General features: G+C 44.8%; 1 protein-coding gene across 2 annotated transcripts in view; it reads left to right on the forward strand.

Moving 5' to 3' along the window:
- The window catches only part of LOC142557580 (uncharacterized), a 122,787-nt gene that overhangs the window by 61,943 nt on the left and 45,123 nt on the right, over positions 1-15,721 (forward strand). For both annotated transcript variants that reach the window (XM_075669539.1, XM_075669547.1), the window contains exons 11-13: positions 1,823-2,003; positions 9,179-9,416; positions 9,496-9,611. In XM_075669539.1, the coding sequence (XP_075525654.1) occupies positions 1,823-2,003; positions 9,179-9,416; positions 9,496-9,611 (535 nt within the window). The remainder of the gene's footprint in view (positions 1-1,822; positions 2,004-9,178; positions 9,417-9,495; positions 9,612-15,721) is intronic.

Here is a 15,721-nt window from a genome sequence, read left to right on the forward strand (position 1 = left end):
GACCGCACTGCCTCGAACGAGCCGTCGACCCCCCCTTCAAAAAATGATCCTGGCCCGCCCGCAGCGCTTGCTCAGACAGCCAATCAGAGGCTCTTGTGCCCTCGTCTTGCAAGATGGCGAAAGTGCGAGTTGTCTCGCTGCGTGTCTGGTGCATTGTGGCTGGCGCTGAGCTGTGCTCCCGCAAGGGTTGCAAAAGATAGTGCCAGCGTTTTCTCCTTTCCCTCGCAAGAACCACATCGCTCTCATTGTGCGTGCGCCCTGTGGGCCTTCTCCTGCAGTGTTGCCGGGATGAAGCGGCAGAATTCGCCTTTCGTTGTGAAGCTCGAAATCATAAATCGGGTTGAATGCAGTGAGAAGTTGGATGTCCCCGCAGTGTGCAAGATTCTGAGGAGCACTCTCAGCACAATTTTGAAGAATAAGGGGGAGATTAAGGCTAAGGCGGCCAAACTTGCGACCCGATGCCCGTGGCGCCCGACGCGTACGCACAGCCGTGTACGAGTGGTTTATCCGAAATTGCTTCATCCATGCTGGCTTCCGTGTGTTTGGTGATGACTGTAAATTCTGATGAATGTGACGAAGCCATTGCCGGTGTTGCAGAAGTTTGGAGCGAGCTGTCAGAATTTCTGGAAGCTGTTGATGAATCAACAGTGGACGAGTTTGTGAGTGCAAATGATGGCGTTGTGACCACGGGAAAGCCCGAAAACTAAGACTACATTGCCGACATCGTACCGAGCACAAGGGAAAGTGGGCACAATGAGGAAAGCAACTACGGTCCTTTGCCCACATCCTCCGAAGTGATTGGTGCGCTCGCACTAGTCAGGTGCTTCTGCAAGAATATGGAAGGTTGTGGCCTCAGCTGCTCCAACTCCTTAGATAATATGGAGAAGTTCGTGCATCGCAGGCAGCAAAATTGCCCAAGTAGAAGAAAATACAGGACTATTTCATGCGACACTAAGCTAGTTTCATCAATAAAGTGATTTTATAAATGGTATGTGCTTTTATGACATCCAATTATTTAGCAGGCCTATATCGAATTATGCTCTATATCGAACTGATAGGTGTTTTTTTGTGAGTTATATAGCCAGGTTCGACTGTAGCAGTATCTAAAGTGATCATTGCAGAATACCGCCCCTCTGTGCTTGATATTTGTGGCCAATGACTTGCAGATGGTGATGACGATGCACTGCATTCATTATGAAAGCTCAATAAAAAAAGAAGTCCTGTCTGTTAAGGTAAATTCTGCACATCTCATTTTTTATGATGACTAATGTGGGGGGCGTGTTATATTTTTCTTTGATAAATTCGCTGCATGTTATACAAGCGTCACAAGACACACTTTCAGTCGCGATTGGCTCCTTTGCTTCAGCTATGGAAGGAAGCCAATTATGGTCGACAATTACTATAAACCCATAAAAACTAGGTGTGTATTTGATTCAAGGATGCATTAAAATCTGGAAAATACTTTCAAATGAAGCAGTGATGTGTTTGGACGTTTTCTTGTGTCTGTTCTTTTAATTTAGCCCACCTGGATACTTCGATCCATTTTTTTTATCTCGTCAAGCTGAAATTTGTGGAAGTTGACTGAATATTTATTACCGCCACAGTTTTATTAGCCTGTAGTTGAAACAGTTAAGCACTCTGCGGCAAATTTCCAACATTAGAGTTTACTTGTTTAACAGCCTAAGATCGGACTATCACCATTGCGGCTGCCACTAGTGATTGGACTTTTGCAGACATCATTGCTTAATGCACTTCACTGTGAAGGGAGAGTGTCGAATGATGAATTTGTCCTCACAGTGTTTTTTGTCATGGGGACGTGCAGGTGTCAGGAGGAGACACTGGAGCATCATCACTGCCAGGATGTGCTTCAAGTAGCCCTTCATCACCATTTCCTACTACACCCTCTGTGACTTCCACCTGGCCTAATCTGCAGGACAGCCTGCAATTTGAGCGGGCCATGAATTCAGTGCTGCGGTGCCAAAGACCACACACTATCTCTTCTGGTGAGGGCTAGTTGCTTGTTTTCTTCAAAGTGCAGTGTGGCAAACTTAGTATTTCATTAGGGGTATGCAAGTGTTAATAATTTTGAACACAAAGTGAAATTAAATTTAAACATTTGTACAGTGAAACCTCGTTAAACCGTAGTTGGCCGGAGCTCTGAAAAAGTACATACTAAACTGTAGTACTGCTTAATCGAAATAGCGCAAGATCGCCCACTTACCTGTCAAAACCGGAACTCGGAGAGAGTGCAATGAAAGGGCAAAAACATGCACTATTTATTTCGCTTCGTGCGACAAAAGTCTGTTCTTTTCGTTTGATGCTGCAGTGGCCTAGGAGCAGCTACAGTGGCCTTAAACTTACTGAAGCTACGAGCCAGCTTTTCAGCCAGCCCCTTCTTCTCGACACACACTTGCATGGCAGATTCCTCGTTTGCGTTGCATATTCTCCGTGCACGGGCATGGTAGCGCTGCAGAAGTCGCGGGGCACCTTTTTCATTGCGGGGTGCTGTTCTCATCTTGACGATTGCATTCATGAGACCGTCATAATGTGCAGCCTCTGCCACTGTCGGGCCTGAATCGCCCATGCTGTTGCTTTCCGTGTCGTCCTCATCACTGTCGTTAGGCGACACTTCGGCAACAGAAGCAATGATGACGAAAAGTTTAACCTTGTAGCCGATATCTTCTCGCAGTCACAGCAGCGCTGCCGAGCAACTTATTCGCATTCGAAATGCGACACACCAGAGTCAACAGTAGATCCCTGTCGCGTGCCATCGCCGACTTCTTTGTGCCACATTCGATAGCGCGAAAGATGTTCAGTTTTTCTTCTATGCTGAGCATCTGGTGTTTTTTATCCAAGCTTCGGCACAGCGGTGAAATGATGTATATGTGGCTTCATATGCAAACACACAGGGCGCTTGGAAGCCACTGTTTGATCTCTGAGGCTTGTTGTTCTGACATGCCACCTGATGGGGGTGACGCATTGCCGTGGTTGCACGTTGAAAAGTGGAAACGCTACTTGTTAACCGATACGTACGGAAATAAGCTGGTATGATTTATGCAGATACAAAACGCATTATGTTCAATGGCCGCTTAGTCGGGGATTTGACTTTACTACTTTTAAGACGAAACTACTGTTTAAGTGAGTATGGTTTAACAAGGTTTTACTCTACTTGAAAACCATGCATTCGATAATATTTAAATGTTCGGTATAATGGAAACATATTTGCACCTGAAAATTCAAGAATGCGTTTGTTAGCGCTAGCCTTTGTTTTTCACTAGCAAAGCTCATCAATCTAGCAGTATGGGGGTTTTGGACACACATAGTTCATTGTTTATTGCTGGCTGAGTGGCAACAGGTGCAGTTTTTGTGTTTGTTTCGGTATAAGCTGCGACTGTCGTCCTTATCCTGTAAAACTTTGCACACTCATGCAATGGCATGTTGCACAACTAGGGTCAACCACTCTGGTAAAACTGGGTGCCTTGCAATGCAAGGAATTGTCGCACCAGCCTGCTCCACCTTATCATTATTTTGCAAGTGACATCCCGAGAGTGCGGCTTTCAATGCAGGGAACAGGTGCCCATTCATACCGGATTACAGCACATTCTTCCATTGGCGACCATGTTGTCAGCACACGTCTGTCTGCCATTGTGATTTGTACTTGAATAACCTGGGGCACGCTGGTCTTCTGCGGCTCTCTCTTCTTTGGCGCTCTCTGCATGCATCATTTCTCTTCCCCTGACACTTCTTCCGCCGTGGAACCAGCAACATGCTTGGATTCTTATGGCAATTGTTTGTTTCACCTGGTGTACCATCTTTCAAAAAAAATGACAAGACTTGCTTTCGGAACGTTCTTTGTATAACGACAACCAAAATTTTGGATGCCTTGCGATGTACTGCTTGATTTTTCAGACATGGTCCACCTGCATGGTGCTGTTGAAATGGCAGCTTTGAAAAAAAATAGCCAACTCCTGATGAAGGGGCACTGGTTAGGCCTAATGACCTACTCATAAGACTGTGATGGAAATTCGCTGATGGCTGGCATAGTTGCTGACGACCATAGAGTTTCTAAATAAATACCCTAGAGGGAAATGTGGTGCTAGTGTCTACGGGGCTTCTCCTGAGCGTTGCCTCAACCTACATGGGAATGATAGGAAGTACAGGCTTCGGATTGACTTCGGTCTTTAGACTAGTGGCGTTTGCTTGCGGCACAGTAAACAAAGCTGTATTAAAATATTTTTGCGTAAAATCTAATTTTATTTCTGCAGTATTTCATATAATGCACAATGCATTACATAACCGAGGGGCCTGATTGTTATTAGTCATATCATAAGAAGCCAACAAACACTGACACCAAGGACAACAACATAAGGGAAATTACTTGTGCTTAGTAAACAAAATAAACAATAAATTGATGGAAATCAAAGTGGATGGAAGAACAACTTGCCGCAGGTGGGGAATGATCCCATGTGAAGGTTGTGGGATCGTTCTTCACCTGCGGCAAGTTGTTTTTTCTTCCACTTTGATTTCCAGGGATAAATAACAACAAAGAAAACGCGGCCTCTAGCAGCAGCCTTCGCACGCACTGGGATGCCGCGCTGCTCAGCCCCGCCCTCGAGGATCAACTATGGGCCGTCCAGCGGGCCGAGGATGCTGCCAGGACCCACGAACTCCTGGCTGTCACCTAGGCGGGGCCTTTGGCCCTCCCCACCAACTTGCAGGGCACACAATAAAGTTCTTTCCTCCTCCTTCACTTTGATTTCCATTAATTTATCGTTCCTTTATTTCATTTATTAAGCACAAGTAATTTCCTCTATGTTACCCTTGATGTCAGTGTTTGTTGGCTTCTTATGATATGACTAATTACATAAAGTTGGTACGACTTTGAGATCGAAGCACGGTTTACCACCAGGGCACACCAGGGTAAACATTGCATTGTTCTGCAATTCTATTCCCGATTTAGCTCCAGTGAATAATAGTTTATATATTTTTACAACAGCGGTAACAACCGTGCATGTGTGTATTTAAAAATACCCGTCAAATATTTATGGAAATAAAAATTTTATATTGTAAGAAAGTGCTGTGACTTTGAGAGAAATGCTACAGGTGTCGTGTGCTACCACACCTGTTTGCTGCAAACGCAAAACTTTTCTGGCACACGATAGGCACTTGCGAACTCTCTTGCTCTTTCTAAAGGCTGCATCGGCTGTCACGATTGCTGAACGTCTTCAGGTACTTTTAAGCACATCTGCTGCAGTGCTAGCTGGGATGCTTGTGACCTCCAACAAGTATGCTTAATTATATATTACGTTGACGTACCATTGCTTCTGAAGCGTGCGCCAGCAGCCGTTGCGGCATGGCTTTGCGATTACCCGTTTTGCAACAGCAGACTACAGCCAGGAAGCAGCAACCTTTCCTAAAACAAGTAAGTTGTGTTCTCAAGTGTCCTGAAACACACATTTCAGTGAGCACATAAACGATCAATGTGTAATGAAGCCCTCAATCTGATTGTCAAGGCACTAGAAGTACAACTATCTATGTAGTAAACAAAATGAGTTATGCTAGCAGTCAGCGGTCTTTCCATTGCACTCTGCATCACTGGTAGAAAAAATTTGCTGGCACATTATTAAAAACCTAGAAAATGTGTGCAGCTAAACTTGACAGCTTTAAGGCTCACACTGTAAATATAAGCACGTACAAGAAGCCAAACAGCTGTAGCAAAGCAGTAAGTTGCATCTTCATGCTGACCACGCTAAGAGTGACGGAACGAAAGATGTCATGTGCAACGATAACGAATGGGAAGACAGCAGTGTGGATCAGAGAGCAAACGAGAAAGCCGATATTCCATTTCATATTGAGAGAAAATAATCTAGCTGGGCAAGCCATGTACTGCGTAGGGCATATAATCGGTGGACCGGTAAATGCTGGCCCGATCAGTCATCCCACAAGAAAGCGTCAGTAGATGGAGAAACGCGACGCGTTTTAATGAAAGCCCCACTTAAGCTTATTAGTAGGCATGCCACATTTTCTATGTGCTTTAAAGGTTCTAAGCATAGAACAGGTATGTAGTATCGTGCTTGTATGAGTAGTACTTCCTTTTTGCTCTTCTGAAGTTTGATAAAGCAGGTGCCAAGCTAACACGCCTAACAAACCAAGGTGAAAACAGTCAACACATTCTCTCAATGTTTACGGTGCCGTCGCTTTCTCATCAGGGCTTTGTCACCACACTGCGACACAAACATCAGCCCAACTGCTTGAGCCCAGTGCGCTATCGCCACCTCGAGCAACAGAACAAAGGCAGAGAGCTTTGTGCCATACTGCCTTACTGTACGTTTTAGCAAGTGTGCTTGGAGCGAAACCAAAACTGCCAAAAAAATACCTGTAGACTAGTTCGCCAATCAATGGAATACCAATCTGTAGTCTGTACTTCCCGTCATTCCCATGATAGTTGAACGATCGCAGTGCCAGATTTCCCTCTTGTTATAGTAGTATAAAACTCTATGCTGGTGACAAACCATTGCAGGAAGCTTGCCATCAATATGTTTGCACCGATAGACTTTATTGGTGATTGAGCATGCGATCACTCACACAGGCTAGACTGACAGCCGTAGTAGTGTAGTTCGGGTCCCTGTCCAGTCCCCTGCAGGCAACTGTTCTTGGCAAGAACTTGAAATGGTATGTTCTGGACATTCGTGCATGTTTCGGCCAGTGGCTTGGATGAACAGCAGCTCGCAATCCAATATGCTGATTCCATGTGATTACACAGATTGTAGGGTTGCATATTAGTGCGAGTGCAAAGCACATGTAATTTACAGTGAAATCTTGATAAATGCAAATCACTTAAATGGAACTGCCTCCTAAATGGAACACCATCCTCATGGTTGGTTGGTTTTGTATTCATGCAATTGTATTCAGCCTTGCCTCTTAGTAAATGGAGCTCCTGATAAACGGAACCAATTTCCCTGGTTCCTTGAGGTTCTATTTAAAAAGAGCCCACTGTATTGTTATTCCCATGACACCTGTAGCGGTGAGACTATAGTCTCCAGAGCCGTTGAAGAAGACTTCACGTGCATGTAGCATGAGAATAGAACATGATAGCACACTCAACCTGAGTGGCTGCAGTAACTGCAGCTCCCAAGATCCCACGGCACCATGGCTACCCAGCCTAAATAAACCGTGGCTATGGCAGCTACCTCCTTGCGCCGCCTCCCACAAATTGGTGACCCGGATGTCCGAGCCCAGCCATTCCACCGTCAACGCACTGACTCTACCAAGGCGAGAGTGATGTATCCTCGCGTGGTCTGGCAGACAGCCAGCTTTTGTAGGGTTTCTGGAAATTCTGCATCAACATGCCAGTCATTTAGTTCATCCAGCTGGACAGCCACTTCTGTATCAACAAGGTTCTCGGTCATTTTGCTTGCTGACTCGTTCATTGTTGTAGTGTACCTAACCTTAGTCCCATACCACGTATTGGCATGGCAAGCTGCCGATAGGCCATCAAATTTTTAGCAGACCCTTTGCTGGCCCATCGGGGGCATTACACTTCACTTGGGTTTCTTTCCCATGGACCTGATGAGAATTTTATTTTTGACGATATCGGCATGCATGTTCGTAATGAATATCCGATATAACGAAGGTATTTTTGTGGCGGATACAGCTTCATTATAACAAAGTTTGACTGTATGTGTCTTCATGGTAAGCATTTCTGAGTGATAGTTATTTATTGAAATTTTGTTACTACAAACCTGAGATTGACGAATATATTTGAGGTTACTGTAAAAAATCCCCAGTTATATGCCTAATGCTTTATTGTAAAAATATTTCATTACTATGAATGAATTTAAAAACACTGAATATTTCAAAATAACAACCAAAATATTACGCTTTCTCAGTGTTATTAACAACACCTCAAAATAATGAATCTTAACCTGTAATATTGTGCACATTTGCAACTTGTGCACAAAGGGAAAAAAACATTTGTGGATGCTTCAGTATTTCAGTAACATTGAGCAATGATGCGTAGTGGTGCACCTTATGCAGATCTCGGGTATGCAAATGATATAAGTATGTGCTGTGCACTTCACTGTCAGCCACTGGCGTTAACAGCGAGTTTAGGTGTAGTGGACGTGACAACTCAGTGTTATGTACACTTTTGAAGGAATGCACCGCTGTATGTGTGACAGTCAGCTCACACTCAAAAATCGCTGCGTTGTTACCGCCGCTGCTCTACAGCATCACGTTCCATTCTGCCGCAGATGAAACATACACGGAACGGTATCACGTAATGTCACTCTCCGAAACTGTCGGTACAGTGTGCAAACATATGGCTAGGCACACTCGCATAGTGCTAGCTGAAGTGAAGCCTGTGCAAGCTGTGTGTGCACCAGGCAGAGATGACTTCACTTGTGCGCGTTCACTCCTATCTTTTAGAGTCTTTTCCATTGGCATAAACAAATTTGTAGATGTACTATGCACTGCTTTTAAATGTAGGGGATTCCTCTGGTTGAATTCAATTTTTAATGCCAATTTACTTGTTTTGAATACAATATTTAAAAATTAATTATTTTTGTCAGTTCCGTGACATTCGGTACTATATTGAGATTTCACTGTATAGTGACTTGCATTCTGCTGTTTGTCAGCCAAGAGCACAGAAAACGTTCACCTTTGTCCTGCCTTTTGTGTGTGTGTGTGTGTGTGTGTGTCAGCAGCAAGCCAATTTCTATAACTCTCTCAGTGGAGTTCGTGTGGTTTCACTTTGCTATATTGTGCTTGGTGTCATATCTATCAAGGACAGATAAAATTATGATGCTGCTGTGCCTATGCATGTGTGTGTGAAACATAGGTAGGTGCTGTATTCTGAATTGATCACATTCGGCAGTATTGCTTGCACCGTACACTGATTGGCTTAGCCAATGGACAGGCAGAATGCCCATTGCTCCAGCTAGGTGTTATGCCGTATACTACGTCATGCAAAAGTAAAGTATTCCTGTAAGCGACACACCTGGAACATACAGCCTCAGTATTAGCCATTTAGGTGTTAGAGCCTGTAATATAGATATTGTGCTACTATGGCCTTTTCTTATTTGCATTTTACTGCCATACTAGAGTATCATAAATTATGATTATCTAGCTAGTTTGTTGAGCACTGCATATTCCATGTCATTTCTTCTCTTTTCTTTAGCATATGAGCGATCGGGCCACCAGGCAAGACCTCTGATTACAGCGGAGACATTTCAACCCCTTGAAGGAGACTTACTGAGTGGCTCCAATCACAGTGGAAGTGCTGACACACTGACTTCGACATCAGGGGACAGCTCAGATGGCCTGGAGTTGGCAGCACAGTCTGCACTTGTAGGTGGTGCAAGGCCAAAGTCTCCCCAGACACCCACCAGAGGTCCTCGGCCACCAGTACCAATTAGGCATGTCTAGGCTGCCATTCACTCTATAAAAAAGCTCTACTGCCCCTTGAATCTGACTCGTGATTTTATCACCATGCAGGACCACATCAAACACCAGTACAGCACCATCTTTGCCTGAGAAGCCAGCTGTATTGAGGCAAGCAGCCTCAGCTGGGGCTGTGGCTACGTCATCAGATGCGCAACTACTAAAGCAAGGTAGGTTAATAAAGCGATACCTGAGGTGAGATAGTAATATTAGGCCTTCACAAAAGCACCTTTCTAGCAGTTATGAATGCTCTTGTTTGCTGACTGAAGAGTGCCACAATTCCCCACTTGTTTGAACTTGTTTTAGTCTATGATAATTAGTACTTTGCTCCTATCAAGGTTGTGAAACTACTGATTGATGAGGTAAATTTGGTTTATTGAGGTCAAGGTAGCCTTTGCAGCACTATTGTTTAACCATGATTCAGAAAAAAAAACTCAGTTATCAAATGATTGGTACACTGTGAAGAATAAGAAACCAACCATTATAAGAGACATGGTTTCATCTTCAGTAGAATGAAACCATGCCTCCTCTTCATTAGATAATGCAAATCTCATGGTGTCTCATGAGATTTGCATGCGTTATGTCACGTGGCACCGTAAATCTTGGACGCTATGACTGACTGTGCTTATTGCCCGCAGCTGGCACCTATAAATTGCTCTCGCTTTCGCAATGTTGTCGTGCAGCGTCATCGCAAGCAGCTGGACCCACCAACGCTATTGGCTGATTTCGTGTTCACAAGAGCATTCTCTGTAATCCATAATTGCTAATTTTGAGTTAAATAAATGAAACAAATGTCTCCAGCTTCAAAAAGACAGAAAAATAATTTGATCTTCACACTGCTGTTCTACAAATAACACTTATGCATAGCTGCGTCTGCTGTGCTTGGCCTCCAAAATAGTGGCAGCTTGCTGTGCAGGGTGGCATGATGTTCTGCAGGGTGTCACAATGAGCCCTTTCACCACCACAGCACTCAACTTTCGGAAGGGGCTTTGCCCTCGTGACTTCTCCTCTGTGTAGCTTCCAGTGCGCTAACGAAGGCAAAAGGAGAGAGGAAGGCGGGTATTGGTGTGAAAACTCCACTTACAGTGAAGCATCTGAAAAATTTTTGCGGCATGAGATTCTTGAGGCAACATCCTGTGTTAGTGAGGCCATTCCATGATTAGCTGGAAAGATGTTTCAAGGCCCCTTTAACCTTTTGAGGGTCAGTACAATAAATATACCACCCTGCGAACAATTCCCAGATGGTCAATGCCATACATTTACAGCACCGTCTGTACGTTTGAAAAACGCACCAATTTTTCAACTCTTCGTTGCCCAGCAAGTACTGCCATCCCTTGGGGATACAAGTAATTTTCTTTTCTCGTCCATAATCTGTTGGTTTTCATTCCACCACTTCTTTATGCTGGCGTTTCAGCAACTGCTTGCAGATCCGCGCATGTGAAAGTGCGCGGCAGTTAGTTTTGTTTCATCTTGCGGGCCCCGCAGGGCCGTCTGTGTCAGCAGGCATTTGGCGTGTGGCGACACCACAGACCCAAGCATGAATTCCCGTACTTAACTGTGCATGGCTTAACTGTGTCCGGAGAAAAGGGGACCCTGGGGGTTTAGCTGATGGGGGGGAGTTTGGACCTTTACGGCCCCTCAGCGGAGGCAGCAATGCCCCTTTGACCTCGTCTTCACGTAGACAGCACCCTCGGACTGACCCACGTGGGGGAAATCGGTAGTTGCCTTTTCCTCTCTCTCCTCCTCCAACCTTTTTCTTTCTTTCTCTCACTTTCCATCTCTCCTTTCTCCACTTCATTTTACTTCTAATTTTCCAGACAGCAAAGGTTAACCTTGTGTAGTTTATCCAACCTTGGCTTTATTATTTTTGGTTATAGTAGCTATGTACAGCTGGCGTCTGCGTTTCCTTTGAGTCTCGTAGCGTCCCCTTGTTGGGCTCGGTGGTGGGTGGCTGGCATAGCCGCCGAAATTGAGCAACTATTTATGGATTTATCGTCCTTCCCCTGTATACCTGATTGCCCCCTTACCAAAAGAAGGCGCACCACAGAAATGTTGCCGGCTTTTTGGCCAACGCAAAGAAAACTTCCCATGATTTCCATGTCATTCATAGTGAAAACCCTGTAAAGACCGTTAGAATGATTTCACCTTTCACTGTTGTGAAAAGGCTCACCAAAACAATTGGTCTCTGCTACAAAGTTACAAAGATGACAAGCGGTGACCTCCTGCTTGAGGTCCACAATAAACAACATAACAAGCTCCCAAATCTTGTCTCATTTGGTGGTGTGAACCTCAGTGACTGCACATCGATCCACGAACACAAGCAAAGGAGTGATTTCTGACGATGATCTGTTGAACCTGACCGAGAAAGAGCTCTTAGAGGGCTGGAAGAAACAGAACGTTAGTGCAGTATAGTCAAAAGAATCATAATCAAACGGAAAAACAATGAAATTCCAACTATACATCTGATCGTCGCCTTTATGTTCAGTGTGCTGCAAGAAACGTTAAAAACGGGATACATGGATGTCCAAGTTTGACCATACATCCCGAACCCTTGGAGATGTTTCAAGTGTCGGAGGTATGGCCACGATTTAAAAAGCTGCCGGGGCCGAGAAACCTGTGCGAAGTGTGTTGTCCACGATCATTCTTCAGATGACTGTAATGGTGCACTCCACTGTTCAAACTGTGATGGTGGACATGCAGTTTACTGTAAAGCTTGCGCTGTGTGGCATAAAGAAAAATATATAGTCGCATTGAAAGTAAAGGAAGACATTTCCTTCTAGGAAGTTCAAAAGCGCGTATCATTTCTTCATACCGCAAGGTATGCTGATGCAATGTGTAAGGGGGCCACGCCGTAGCAGACTCTGACATCTGCCCAATTCACAAAGAGTATGGCCACGACCATGCCCAGCACCCCGGCAACAGCAGCCAGTGCTGTGTCGGCGTCCCTGAAGGAAGGCCCTTCGAACTCTGGGTTGGTGGCCTCGAAGGTTTCGTCTCTTCAGGTGAGACCCACCCTGAAAACACCCCGATCGTGTGAGTGGAAGTCCGGCGGCTCCCAGGAGTCGATGGACACAACCCCAAGCCAGATGGCACATCCAGCGCCATGGGAGTGGCGCGATTCTCGCGACTGCTCTAAGAAAGACAAAGCCCAGATCACGGGGCCTGGAAAGGCTTTTGTAAGCCAACTTGACTCCTCTCGACACACAGCACAAAAACACAGACAATATGGATAGACATATTACGTTGGAATGTGGGAGGTCTTATCCACAACCTCGATGACATTAAAGAACTTTTGCACAAATACAATCCAAAGGTACCGTGTGCTCAGAAGACACCTCTTAAGTCTACACAAACAAACTTTCTCTGGCAATACGCTATTTTCCGGAAAGATCGAGATGACGCTGTTGCATCATGTGGTGGTGTAGCTATAATAGTCGACAGAGGTGTTGCCTGTCGGCAACTGCAACTGTGAACTCCTCTTGAAGCAGTTGCTATCAAAACAGTGCTATTCAATAAACTAGTCACCGTCACATCTTTATAGTCATCATCATCATCAGCCTGGTTACGCCTACTGCAGGGTAAAGGCCTCTCCCATACTTCTCCAACTATCCCGGTCATGTACTAATTGTGGCCATGTTGTCTCTGCAAACTTCTTAATCTCATCCGCCCACCTAACTTTCTGCCGCCCCCTGCTACACTTCCCTTCCCTTGGAATCCAGCCTGTAACCCTCAATGACCATCGGTTATCTTCCCTCCTCATTACATGTCCTGCCCATGTCTATTTCTTTTTCTTGATTTCAACTAAGATGTCATTAACTCGTGTTTGTTCTCTCACCCAATCTGCTCTTTTCTTATCCCTTAACGTTACACCCATCATTCTTCTTTCCATAGCTCGTTGCGTCGTCCTCAATTTAAGTAGAACCGTTTTCGTAAGCCTCCAGGTTTCTGCCCCTTACGTGAGTACTGGTAAGACACAGCTGTTATACACTTTTCTCTTAAGGGATAATGGCAACCTGCTGTTCATGATGTTCAGCTCATGAACCTGCTGTTCATGAGCCTGCTGAACGCACCCCAGCCCATTCTTATTCTTGTGATTATTTCAGTCTCATGATCTGGATCCGCGGTCACTACCTGCCCTAAGTAGATGTATTCCCTTACCACTTCCAGTGCCTCGCTACCTATCATAAACTGCTGTTCTCTTCCGAGACTGTTAAACTTTACTTTCGTTTTCTGGAGATTAATTTTTAGACTCGCCCTTCTGCTTTGTCTCTCCAGGTCAGTGAGCATGCATTGCAATTGGTCCCGAGTTACTAAGCAAGGCAATATCATCAGCGAATCGCAAGTTACTAAGGTATTCTCCATTAACTCTTTATCTCCAATTCTTCCTAATCCAGGTCTCTCAATACCTCCTGTAAGCACGCTGTGAATAGCATTGGAGAGATCGTATCTCCCTGCCTGATGCCTTTCTTTATAGGGATTTTGTTGCTTTCTTTATGGAGGACTACGGTGGCTGTGGAACCGCTATAGATATCTTTCAGTATTTTTACATACGGCTCGTCTACACCCTGATTCCGTAATGGCTCCATGACTGCTGAGGTTTCGACTGAATCAAACGCTTTCTCGTAATCAATGAAAGCTATATATAAGGGTTGGTCATATTCCACACATTTCTTTATCACCTGACTGATAGTGTGATTATGGTCTATTGTTGAGTAGCCTTTACGGAATCTTGCCTGGTCCTTTGGTTGACAGAAGTCTAACGTGTTCCTGATTCTATTTGTGATTACCTTAGTAAATACTTTGTAGGCAACGGACAGTAAGCTGATTGGTCTATAATTTTTCATGTCTTTGGAGTCCCCTTTCTTATGGATTAGGATTATGTTAGCATTCTTCCAAGATTCCGGTAAAGGCAATGTTCTGGCGGACCAGATGGCCACGTCAGTTGCATCACATTCTCTTAATCCCACCGCCGCAGTCCCTGTCACAGATCTGAAGCCCTTCTTACGGAGGAAACTACGGAACCACTGGCAACGCCTATGGGACGGGGAAACAAATAAGCTCCACGTGATAAAGCCACAGTTAGGATTCTGGCCTTCCGTAACAAAATCACGCCCGACAGATGTCCTATTCTGTCCTCTAAGAAGAGGACACACATTTGGCACACACAACTTTTTACTCACCGGAAATGAGCCTCCAACATGTGGTAGATGCGGGGAGAGGCTGACCGTCCTCCACGTCCTTCTGGAGTGTCGGAAAGCCGAATCTGAAAGAAAGAAATATTTTCCCTTAGCATACCGGCAGCACATCCCCCTTCATCCAGTAATGTTACTCGGCCCAGAACCGCTGTTTGACACCAACGCAGTCCTGGGCTTCCTTAAAGTTGTTGTATTACATGTTATTAGCCCCACACACTCGTAGCGTCTCCTCTCTTTAGAGGATGCCACTGTGATAGCTGTTTCATATAGCACATGCCTCTAGGCCCTTGTGTTTCAAGGGCCCTGGCGAGGCAGTGGTGCTCCAGATAATTTCACCGCCTAATATATTTTCTGTATTGCATCACTCTTTCACGACTGATATTATTGCATATAGAACACGTCATTTGTCATCGACAGAATCTTATTACAGATAGATTTTACGCACTATAGAGCGACTATTTTTAAGGCCCCTATACAGCCACTTTACATTAACCCCATAGAACTCATAACTACATTGTGAACTTATCACCACTGCCTTGGCGCTCTTTGGCCACACTTGGCCCTTGCGCCAATAAACACTACATATCATCATCATCTAGATTCCGGTACACTCGAGGTCATGAGGCATTGCGTGTACAGGGTGGCTAGTTTTTCTAGAACAATCTGCCCACCATCCTTCAACAAATCTGCTGTTATCTGATCCTCCCCAGTTGCCTTCCCCTTTTGCATAGCTCCCAAGGCTTTCTTTACTTCTTCCGGCATTACTTGTGTTATTTCAAATTCCTCTAGACTATTCTCTCTTTCAATATCATCGTGGGTGCCACTGGTACTGTATAAATCTCTATAGAACTCCTCAGCCACTTGAACTATCTCATCCAAATTAGTAATGATATTGCCAGCTTTGTCTCTTAACGCATACATCTGATTCTTGCCTATTCCTAGTTTCTTCTTCACTGCTGTTAGGCTTCCTCCGTTCCTGAGAGCATGTTCAATTTTATCCATATTATACTTCCTTATGTCAGCTGTCTTACGCTTGTTGATTAACTTGGAAAGTTCTGCCAGTTCTATTCTAGCTCTAGGGTTAA

This window comes from Dermacentor variabilis, chromosome 1, assembly GCF_050947875.1.
Source record: "Dermacentor variabilis isolate Ectoservices chromosome 1, ASM5094787v1, whole genome shotgun sequence".
Classification (NCBI taxonomy): domain Eukaryota; kingdom Metazoa; phylum Arthropoda; class Arachnida; order Ixodida; family Ixodidae; genus Dermacentor; species Dermacentor variabilis.